This window comes from Hippocampus bargibanti, linkage group LG03, assembly GCF_051943395.1.
Source record: "Hippocampus bargibanti isolate YZ-2025 linkage group LG03, ASM5194339v1, whole genome shotgun sequence".
NCBI lineage: Eukaryota > Metazoa > Chordata > Actinopteri > Syngnathiformes > Syngnathidae > Hippocampus > Hippocampus bargibanti.
Window position 1 is genome coordinate 7,525,573 of NC_142736.1, and position 11,747 is coordinate 7,537,319.

Consider the following 11,747-nt stretch of genomic DNA (forward strand, 5'->3'; position numbering starts at 1 on the left):
AGCAATGTGGTCTCACTGCAGAGCAAGCCAGCACAGTTAGCATAGTGTACAAAGTACAAATCACTAAGTAAATATAACTGTTTAATTTATTTAGTCATTTGATATTTCCATGATGACAGGTGAGGCACGGCGTCACCTGCCTCTCCCGACTGCACGTCACTGCTACCTATCCATCCACCTATCTATCTATCTATCTATCTATCTATCTATCTATCTATCTATCTATCTATCTATCTATCTATCTATCTATCTATCTATCTATCTATCTATCTATCTATCTATCTATCTATCTATCTATCTATCTATCTATCCACCCGTCCACCCATCTATCTATCTATCTATCTATCTATCTATCTATCTATCTATCTATCTATCTATCTATCTATCTATCTATCTATCTATCTATCTATCTATCTATCCACGCAGGTCGGAACAGCCACCGCCTCTTTGAGACAGTTGGTTCTGCTGCACCGCGAGGTGGCAGGTGGGCGAGTCTGCGTTGTCAGACGGTTCCTGGGTCGGTCCGCACGTCGGTGGAGGGACGGCCTGGAGAGGGCAACCTGTAGAACTTTTTTGCTTTGGCGTGCGCCAGAGTCCGAGCGTGTGTGTTGGGTGACTTCTCCGTTATCAAGGAGAGCGATTTTTGGACATCTAGCATGCGTGGGAAGCCGTGTGTATTTGGGTCAGCAGAAAGCGTGTGCACGACACAGTAATAAATATCATTAATACGAAAAATAAAATGATTAAAATGACACTAAAAGTTACCAGATTTATAAATGAACTGTTACCATTTTGGTATATAATAGTATTCAATAGAAAATGTTGCTTAAAAACAAATAAACGTATAAATCTCGCGTCAGCCATTTTGAATGCTTTTCGATTTACGACCGTTTGACTTACGACCGTTTTGTCGGAACAGAACCCGGTCGAAAGTCGGATGTTACCTGTATATGTATGTATATATATATATATATATATATTGTTAGGTTAAAATATTACAAGCTAATATTAGCGTTAACAGTTATTTCATCTTTTAACAATTTTGAACGGAATTAAATATTTACACAGACACCTGACACAGAAAATATTCGTGTGCCCCAAATCAGTTAGAGAGATGAAAGACAAAGACTGAGACTGAGCAGCCCAGATTTAAAGGTGTCCCACATGCATATTCAAATTGGTCACACACAAAGAAATCAAGTTCCCATTTGGTCCTTCTGGCATCTGGTTCACGTATCTGCTCCCAAGGTAGTTCCCCGACTTCCAGTTGCGTCCTGCCGAGTTAGTGTTTGGTCAGTTCCTTTCATCTGCGTTGTCCAGCATTTGGTGATGTTGTCATTTCACACTTCCTTTGTGTCTGCCAGCCGGGTCCCCTTAGATCTTCTAGCACCTGAACAGACACAACTCCACAAACAAACATGCAATCCTTCCATGCCCGCTTGCACATCCTTCTGTTGAAAGCAAAGCACTATCTATGCTGAGTAACTCATGTAGGCATTCCCTGCCAGCATCTTACACCCTGCAGTTTTACTGCTTATCCTACACAGTGCCTAACATGGCTGAGTAAATTTATTACTTCCTTTACTGCAGAACAGCCGACCCCCAAGTATCTAAACTACCACAACTTCAAACATTCCACATCTGTTCCTTCACCCATCCACTGAAAACAAAGCACCATTTATACTGATTAACTCACTATTTTAATGTTCATCATACAATGTTAAAATGGCTAACTAAATGTATTTATTTCCTTCAATATATATATTAAAAAAAATCCTCGTCTCACCCACCATGGGTGGTGTCTGTCCCCCATTTCAGCTTGGGTCCTCTACCAGAGGCCAGGAAGCTTGAGGGTTCTGCGCAGTATCCGTGCTGTTCCCAGCACTGCGGTTTTCTGGACCGAGATATCCAATGTTGTTCCCGGGATCTGTTGCAACCACTCGTCCAGTTTGGGGGTCACTGCCCCGAGTGTTCCGACCACCACAGGCACGACTGTCACCTTTACCTTCCAGGCTCTCTCCAGCTCCTCTCTGAGCCCTTGGTATTTCTCAATTTTCTCATGTTCCTTCTTTCTGATGTTTCCATCACTCGGGACCACTACATCCACGACAACGGCTTTCCTTTCCCCTTTATCTATGACCACGATGTCTGGTTGGTTGGCCATTACCATCTTGTCAGTCTGTATCTGGAAGTCCCACAGGATCTTTGCTCGGCCATTCACCACCACCTTGGGAAGTGTTTCCCATTTTGACCTTGGGGTTTCCAGTCCATACTCTGCACAGATGTTTCGGTAGCTTATGCCAGCCATCTGGTTATGGCGCTCCATGTAGGCATTCCCTGCCAGCATCTTACACCCTGCAGTTATGTGTTGGATTGTCTCAGGTGCCTCTTCGCACAACCTACACCTTGGGTCTTGTCTGGTGTGGTATATCCCTGCCTCGATGGCTCTTGTGTTCAGGGCCTGCTCTTGGGCAGCCAGGATGAGTGCCTCTGTGCTATCCTTTAGTCCAGCCCTCTCTAGCCACTGATAGGACTTCGGTGGTACATCCCGTGTAGGGGCTTTTCCTCCCATCATTGTCCCTCATCCAGCGCCTCAACCTCTGTTCCCCATTGTCTGAGACATTCTCTGAGTACATCATCCGTTGGAGCCTTCTCTTTGATGTATTCATGGAGCTTGGATGTTTCATCCTGGACAGTGGCTCTCACACTCACGAGTCCCCGGCCTCCTTCCTTACGGCTTGTGTACAGTCTCAGGGTGCTGGACTTGGGATGGAACCCTCCATGCATAGTGGGGAGTTTTCGGGTCTTAACATCCGTGGTCTGGATCTCTTCCTTTGGCCACCTTATTATTCCTGCACGGTATCTGATCACTGGCAGGGCATAGCTGTTTATTGCCCGGGTCTTGTTCTTGCCATTGAGCTGTCTTCTGAGGACTTGCCTCACCCGCTGGAGGTATTTGGTCGTAGCCGCTTTCCTTGTTGCTAGTTCGAGGTTGCCATTGGCCTGTGGTATACCTAGGTACTTGTAGCTGTTTTCAATGTCTGCTATTGTTCCTTCAGGGAGTGAGACCCCTTCAGTGTGGACTACCTTGCCCCTCTTAGTCACCATCCGACTACATTTCTCCAGCCCGAATGACATTCCGATATCACTGCTGTAGATCCTGGTTGTGTGGATCAGGGAGTCTATGTCCCTTTCGCTCTTAGCATACAGCTTTATGTCATCCATGTAGAGGAGGTGACTGATCGTAGCTCCATTTCTGAGACGGTATCCATAGCCTGTCTTGGCGATTACCTGGCTGAGGGGGTTCAGTCCTATGCAGAACAGCACCGGGGAGAGTGCATCACCTTGGTATATACCACATTTGATGGACACTTGCGTTAGTGGCTTGCCTTTGGCTTCAAGTGTGGTTTTCCACATCCTCATCGAGTTTGCAACGAAGGCTCTCAGGGTCCTGTTGACCTTATACAACTCCAAGCATTCAGTGATCCATGTGTGTGGCATCGAGTCATATGCTTTCTTGTGATCAATCCAGGCTGTGCACAGGTTGGTATGTCGGGACCTGCAGTCTTGTGCGACTGTTCTGTTAACCAGCAGCTGATGTTTGGCACCTCTAGTATCTCTACTACATGAGCACATGCCTGACATGAGCTTCCATGTTGTGGAGAGACAGGTTATTGGCCGATAGTTGGTAGGAACTGCATCCTTTGAGGAATCCTTCATGATCAGGATTGTTCGCCCTTCGGTTAGCCATCCTGGGTGAGTCCCATCCATCAGCAACTGGTTCATTTGTGCTGCTAGGCGCCCGTGGAGAGCTGTGAGTTTCTTTAGCCAGTAGGTGTGGACCAGACAGCCTGGTGCCGTCCCGTTTTTCATACCTGAGACTCTTTCTTGTATATCTGCCGCTGTGATGGTAACTGGGTTCTGCTCAGGGAGGTTGCTGTGCTCCTCTTTCAGAGTCACCAGCCATTGTGCACTGCTGTTATGTGCGACCTCCTTCTCCCATATGCCTTTCCAGTATCTTTCAGTTTCCAGCCTTGGAGGGTCTGCTCTGCTGTTAGAACCCTGCCACTGAGCGTACACTTTCACAGGTTGTGTTGCGAACAGCCTGTTTATTCTTCTGTTTATCCTCATTCTCTTTCGTGTACCTCTTTAGGCGACTGGACAAGGCCTGGAGCCTTTGTTTGGCAGTTTCGAGTGCTTCGGGTCTGGTTATCTGCATGTACCTCTTGGGTATTGGCCTTTTATTCACACCTCTCTGGATCTGGATCTTAGCCTCCAACCATCTTTTCCATGGTGGGTAATGAATCTCGTTGCTCTCATGGTTGCTCTTGTAGCCAAGCATCTCTAGGATCACTGATGCTGAGGCGTATATCAGCTCATTGGTTTCTGTGATCGTCCCAATCTCTGGTTGAACCTCTTCCTCTGATGTGGCAGCCTGGGGCCCTTCACCTCGGAATTTGTGTTGTATCTCATCAATCTCAAGTTGTGATAGCAATTACCGTTTGTGGATATTGGAACACTGAGCGACTAGTTGTTTCGTGGTCAACCGTTGCTTGAGTAGTAGCATTCCAACAGAGCCATGTTATCTCGTCCATCTCCGCTTTGTTCCAGTAGCCCATTTGTCATCAAGGTGCTCCGCTTCCCCAGCACCTGACGCAGACCTTGTTTGGCCGGGCGACGTCTGAGCCGGCATGTCATTCCATTTATTGTCGCACATCATTTTTATGTGGTATATATATATATATATATGGGCCGTTAAGTTCTTGTCCAAGGCCTTCTCTGCTAGCCTAACATAATCAGACATCATTATCATAATTATAATAAAAGTCAATTTCATTAAAAAAGTAGTTTTTCTAAATATATATATAATTATTCTACATACTGTTTTCTTGATGTTATATTATATCCATTTGGTTATGCTCCTTTCAGTGTTGTAGTTTTAGGTCAGAGTTTTTAATCCAATCAGAATTCAGCTAGTTTGTGTCGCCAGGCTGTATGAAATCTGACCGACGCCTTCAGAATCCACAGTGAGGGCGTCTGTGCGCTGTACATGAACGGGCACATGTAGTTGATATACAGTTGCGAGAGCCAATCAGATCACGAGTTGGCACAGTAAGGCCAGCTAGAGGGCCTCGCGTTGAACATGACGTACGCGTCCTATGATTGGATTCCAGTGACGTGCAGTCAGTGGAGGCAGGTGAGGCAGTGCCTCACATGTCATCATGGAAAGCTGTCATGGAAATATCAAATGAAAAAATAAATTAAACAGTTAGATGTATTTAGTGATTTGTACTTTAAAGTTCTTGTCCATTTAACTTCACCGTTTTAGGATTTTTTTCAAAATCGCTGAATTTTCACATTTACCATTCAAATACGAAGTAGAGACGAGTGGTGACGTCATCGATGACATCAGTGCCTCACCAGCCATGAACCTCACCGCACGTCACTGTTGGATACTCACTTTACCTCAGCCCTCAGCGGAGGCAGCGCGATGCAAATCAACCAAGCTGACAACAGATCAGACCCGGAAACTTTAGCAGAAAAACCAAGTATATCTACTCGCTTTTTTAACCCACAATGGCTGAAGGAGAGGACAACTCGCTGTCGCATGTAGGTAAGCCTATTCTCAAGAACAAATGAAAAAGATTTGTTTGCTTTTATTTTCAACAAATAGTTCGTTTTGTGAACGTCTTGTTGTTTTTCTTATATTAAAGTGACATTTTGTAATTTAGCGTAAAATCTTGTTAAAGATTGCATATTCTTGGTGGACTTCATAAAACCTTGTGGACAAATGATTTTAAATTTCCTTTTATTTTTAAGTGTTTGCAGTATCACGTATAGTGACAAGTTCTAATTGCTGATGCAGATTTATTGATGTGTAATTGCTCCGGAAAATAGCCTGTGTTGTAGACTGTAGATTAAGGTGATGCCACGCCCAGTACTGCGTGCGTGTGCTTTTGTAAATGATATCTCCAGCCGTTGTCATAAATTATGGTATTACGAGGGATATTTGTTCAAGTCGGACTAAGCAGGACTTCACTGAAGGCCTAGGTGTGAAATGCACGGACCGCCACTGATATATATAGTGCCTCACCTGTCATCATGGAAAGCTGTCATGGAAATATCAAATGAAAAAATAAATTAAACAGTTAGATGTATTTAGTGATTTGTTCTTTAAAGTTCTTGTCCATTTAACTTCACCGTTTTAGGTTTTTTTTCAAAATCGCTGAATTTTCACATTTAGCGTTCAAATACTAAGTAGAGACGAGCGGTGACGTCATGGATGACGTCAGTGCCTCACCAGCCATGAACCTCACCACACGTCACTGCTATATATATATATATATATATATATATGCCATATATATATATATATATATAATATATATATATATATATATATAAGTGGGGCAATTTTAAGTACCAGTTTCAGTTTCAGTACCAGTTTCAGTTTCAAGCAACAGAGCAAGAACAAGTGCCAATTTCTGCGACACAATTTGAAAGAACTGGTGTTAACCTGGGCCTTTTCCATAGCAATCGCTGAGGAAAGGGTCTACTGAAATCTCAACAGCATCCCTATTGCACTTACCGGACCGATGCCTTGATGATTTCTTGAATAAAGGTCCTTGTTCCTTGTTTCTAGGTATCTGGTACAACTTGTTAAGGGGCCTCAGCAAGGTGGCTGTGATAGTAAACGTGAGTTTTCGAATCATCAGATGTTCTGGCAAATCACACTCCAATCTAAGCATGTTATCCACATCATCTCATCCTCATTTCTTAAAGAGAGTGGCAATTCATAGTTTTTGGTTCCCAGGCTTTTGTGATCGCTTTCACATCTGACTTCATCCCACGGCTTATGTACCAGTACATGTACAGTCCTGATGGCACCATGCACGGCTTTGTCAATCACTCGCTGTCTTACTTCAATGTGAGTGACTTTGAGCCTGGCACAGACCCTTACCAGCCAATGATCCTAGGCCATAAAGTAAATCTATGCAGGTAAGATTATGCTTTACATCTAGCTAATTCTTCATGACGAATTATGACGTCCATGTGACATAGTGAGTGAACATGTGACGTTTTGACAGATATTTTTAGGATGCTGATTGTTTTTCTTCATGTCTGAATTAGGTATAAGGACTACAGAGAGCCTCCCTGGTCCAGCACACCATATGATTTCTCCAAGGAGTTCTGGGCCATTCTTGCTGTTCGCTTAGCTTTTGTTGTTGTCTTTCAGGTTTGTAAGAACAGTTTGTAATAACATACGATAATGAGAAACTAATTGTAAATATTTTCATTTTTATGACTACTTCGCAAAAAAATCGATTGAATCATTTTCAAGATCATGTTTAAAATGCTGCTTAAAGCATACTAATTAATCTTTTACATGGTTATTGGAGCCCCTGGGTCAATTTTCGGGTGCTCTGATTGGGTAATCAGGCCTGACCATCAGTTTATAAATAGGTCCACCCATGCCTGACTGTGCTGCCCCACCATGTATCCTGTGCAAGATTGGCTTTCTGCTAATAAACCCAAATTGGGACAGGACAAGTGGACTGTTTCTCTAGGACATGTGGGACATTCTTCATCATGGTTGTGACGCGGTATCTCCACATACTCAATGAATGTGGCATATCCATTTTTTGACACATACCTCTTTAACCAACAAACTATTCTCTTAAACACATGATTATCCTCATGAAATTCATTCCTCGATTCATTCCTTCAAGTTTTTCCTACTTTAATTAGATTAAGGCACATACTTCACATCGGGAAAAAATCTCATGTCACACCACTGAGCGAAACTATTAAAAAAAACTGTCAAATTATGTACCTACTGTCATCTAGTGGATGATCATTTGATGTTTTGTTTTACAGAGGCGGTTGACAGATCAAATGCAAAATTTATCATTTGTCCTTCCTCTTTACCTTTCATGTTTCTAATAGTTCCTTATTTGTTGCCTTCCACCTTTGCAGAATGTGGTTATGCTCATGACAGACTTCATTGATTGGTTGATCCCAGAAATACCAAAGGACATCAGCCTTAAGATCCACAAAGAGAAGGTCCTGATGGTGGAGCTATTCATGAAAGAAGAGCGTGGAAGGAAGCTAGCTCGACGTGACAGTCACAACCATAACAGTTGTACTTCCCAGTCTTCCTCAAACCAGAGCCCACAACAACCAAGATCTCGGGCTGTGTCCAACACAAACTGCTATTAAAGTATTAGCTGTAGACGTCTGAAAAAATAAGCAAAGATTCTACATACAGCGTTTAAATTAATAAATACATCAATAAACAAAACGGGTAAACAAAAATGACATGTTAAATTGTATGTATGAAAACTTTTCGCCCATCCTGCACTAAAAAAACTCTTTAAATCAGTGAACAACCTTCTCTGTTAATTGCGGTTCTGTAGTCAGGGTTTTAGAAATAGTAGTAGTGCTATCTAAATCACTGTAGTTGATTGTCATCAAAATTGATGAGAAGGTTTCTACAGCCGTCATCTGTACTTTTTTGAAGGTGTCGGACATTTCGCCTCCTCCTTCAAGAGGCTTCGTCAGCGAATGAAAGTCTTACTGGTTGTATCGGTCCTATTTATATATCCCTAATGTCCAGACATGGCGGCGCCGGACACAGCTATGATAGGTCCCTACTCTCAGGTTGGGGGGCGGCAGGGGACCACTCCCTGTGGCCCCACTGATTGTTCCTACATTCCTGACTAACAAATTTGTTAGACTTTCGTAAGACTTTAGTTCGCTGACGAAGCCTCTTGGATAGGAGGCGAAACGCCCGACACCTTCAAAAAAGTAAAGATGACGTCTGAAGAAACCTTCTCATCGATGGACCACTCCTGTACGACTGAGAGCTTACACAGACATATTGTCATCAAAAGTGTCATTTTACATTTTTTCCCCCAACTTGATTACAATGTTAAGACAAAACATTTCTGAAACACTTTTTCGGTGTGTAACTCTCATCCATTTCTTGGTTTTGTTTATATTTATGATGTCATTTGGTAGATATAGATTTAGATATAGATATAGATACTAATAGATGTAGAAATAGACACCGTATTTGCCGCACTATAAGACACACCACATTCTAAGGTGTACCTTTAATGAATGACATACAGTAAAGTCTCGTTATATCGATATCAGATATATCGATAGTCCCGGTTATATCAATACTATTTCTATGCACGCACGGAGAAAATTACATGCAAACAGGGTCGGATATATCGATAGTCCCGGTTATATCGATATTTTTTCGGACTCCCTTGAATATCGATATAACGAGACTTTACTATATTTTAAAACCTTTTCCATATATAAGGTGCACCGCATAATAAGACGCTACAGTAGAGGCACTTTTGACATTGCTGCGCGAAAAGCAATGTCAACAAAACAGTCAAATAAATTTGTCAAACTTTATGGTGGCTCAATATTGATCGTTATACTGTAAAATGATTATAAATTGCATGGTCAGCTTTAAAAAAAATCAAGGCTCTTGGGAGTGCCTTATAGTGCGGAAAATACAGTACATTTTTGGGTGAGTGAGAAAAGATTTCTATGTTTATGTAGTGTGTTGGGCAAATGGTGAGCATGTCTGTCTCACAGTTCTGATCTTCAAGGTTCTAATTTCAGCTCAGGCCTTCAAGGTGTTGTTTGCATGTATTTATGTTTTTCCCACACTGTTTTCCCATCACTCATCTTTCCATTGATATTCAACAGGTTCCAGGTTCAACAGGTGGTTGAATAATAATAATAATAATAATAATAATAATAATAATAATAATAATAATTATTATTATTATTATTATTATTAGTTCCGTTTTGGTGGCCCCAGTAGAGCATCTCTGCTTTTTGCAGATGACACGGTACTGTTTAGCCTTCACGTGAGGCTCTCCAACTCTCTCTGGAGCGTTTCGCAGCAAAATGTGAAGCGGTTGGGATGAAAATCAGCACCTCCAAATCTGAGACAATGGTTCTCAGTTGGAAAAAGGTGGAGGGTCCTCTCCGTGTTAAAGTATCTCGGAGTCTTCTTCACGAATGAGGGTATGAGGGAGTGAGAGATCAATAGGTGGATCGGTGCGCCGTCTGCTGTGATGCGGACTTTGTACCGAACGGTCGTGGTGAAGAAGTTGCTGAGCCAAAAGGCGAAACTCTCAATTTACCGGTTGATCTACGTCCCCACCCTCATCTATTGTCACGAGCTATGGGTTGTGACCGAAAGAACGAGATCATGAATACAAGCGGCCGAAATATGCTTTCTCCGTATGGTTTCCGGGCTATCCCTCAGAGATAAGATGAGAAGCTCGGTCATCTGGGAGGGGCTCAGAGTCGAGCCGCTTCTCCTCCACATAGAGAGCAGCCAGATGAGGTGGCCTGGGCATCTGATTAGGATGCCTCCTGGACGCCTCCCAAGTGAGGTGTTCCGGGCATGCCCCACTGGCAGAAGACCCAGGAGACGACCCAGGACACGCTGGAGAGACTATGTCTCCCAGCTGGCCTGGGAACGCCTCGAGATCTCTCTTGTAATTTGTCACGTGGGTCTAAAACCCCACAATTACTTTAATTAGCAATACCTTTTTTCCAGTTACGATATTTTTTTAGCCGAGGACACAATTTGCCCTAAGAAACAGCTATATCACCCCTTGTCACTGATATAGCACTTGACATGAGACTCCACACGAGCACTCTACTGCATCCTGTAATCATTTTTTGAGAAACACATGATGCAATTCGGAATGAGCCCCACCTATCAAGCACACCTGAATGCACTCATCCTTCTGCCCAAGACAGCAATTTCGAGCGTGTTGCAACACTGAATTATTGCTTTCTTGCATTAAACTTTGCTTGAATGTTTGAAATTCCTGGCATTATATTTTTTTTTCTTGAACGCCATTTTTGCAGGTCTTATCAACAATACCTGAAAGGAGTCTTGTGAAACACACACACACACACACACAGATATATATATATATATATATCATCTCATCTCCCGTACCGCTTATTCCTCATTAGGGTCACGGGGGTTGCTGGAGCCTATCTCAGCTGTCTTCGGGCACAAGGCTGGGGACACCCTGAATTGGATGCCAGCTAATCGCAGGGCACACAAAGACATACAACAGTCACTCTCACACTCACACCTAGGGACAATTTGGAGTGGGTGATCTGCCTGCCATGCATGTTTTTGGAGTGTGGGAAGAAACTGGAGGACCCAGAGAAAACCCACGCGGGTCCGGGGAGAACATGCAAACTCCACACAGGGAGGCCGGACCGGGACGCGAACCGGCGACCTCTGCACTGTGAAGCCGGTGTGCTAACCACTCGGCTACCGGGCCGCCCTATATATATATATACAGTAAAGTCTCGTTATATCGATATCGGATATATCGATAGTCCCGGTTATATCGATACTATTTCTATGCACGCACGGAGAAAATTACATGCAAACAGGGTCGGATATATCGATAGTCCCGGTTATATCGATATTTTTTCGGACTCCCTTGAATATCGATATAACGAGACTTTACTGTATATATATATATATATATATATATATATATATATATATATATATATATATATATATATATGTGTGTGAAAGCATCGAATAAGTAAAGCCTTTGTGCAAAGCTTTGACTTAGCATATCGGTGCTAAATCAGACAAATGCACACCTTGTTGGTGTTTCTCAATGATCTCCTTTTTCTCCTCAACGGTAATTTTCTTTTGGGTCTTCTTC

The 11,747-nt window shown here is 42.9% G+C and overlaps 1 protein-coding gene across 3 annotated transcripts in view; it reads left to right on the forward strand.

Moving 5' to 3' along the window:
• Positions 1-10,871, forward strand: part of ano1a (anoctamin 1, calcium activated chloride channel a) — a 112,786-nt gene extending 101,915 nt beyond the window's left edge. For all 3 annotated transcript variants that reach the window (XM_088991779.1, XM_088991780.1, XM_088991781.1), the window contains 4 exons: positions 6,644-6,696; positions 6,815-6,999; positions 7,132-7,237; positions 7,978-10,871. In XM_088991779.1, coding sequence (XP_088847905.1) covers positions 6,644-6,696; positions 6,815-6,999; positions 7,132-7,237; positions 7,978-8,220 — 587 coding nt within the window. In that variant the 3' untranslated portion in view covers positions 8,221-10,871. The remainder of the gene's footprint in view (positions 1-6,643; positions 6,697-6,814; positions 7,000-7,131; positions 7,238-7,977) is intronic.
• The last annotated feature ends 876 nt before the right edge of the window (positions 10,872-11,747 follow it).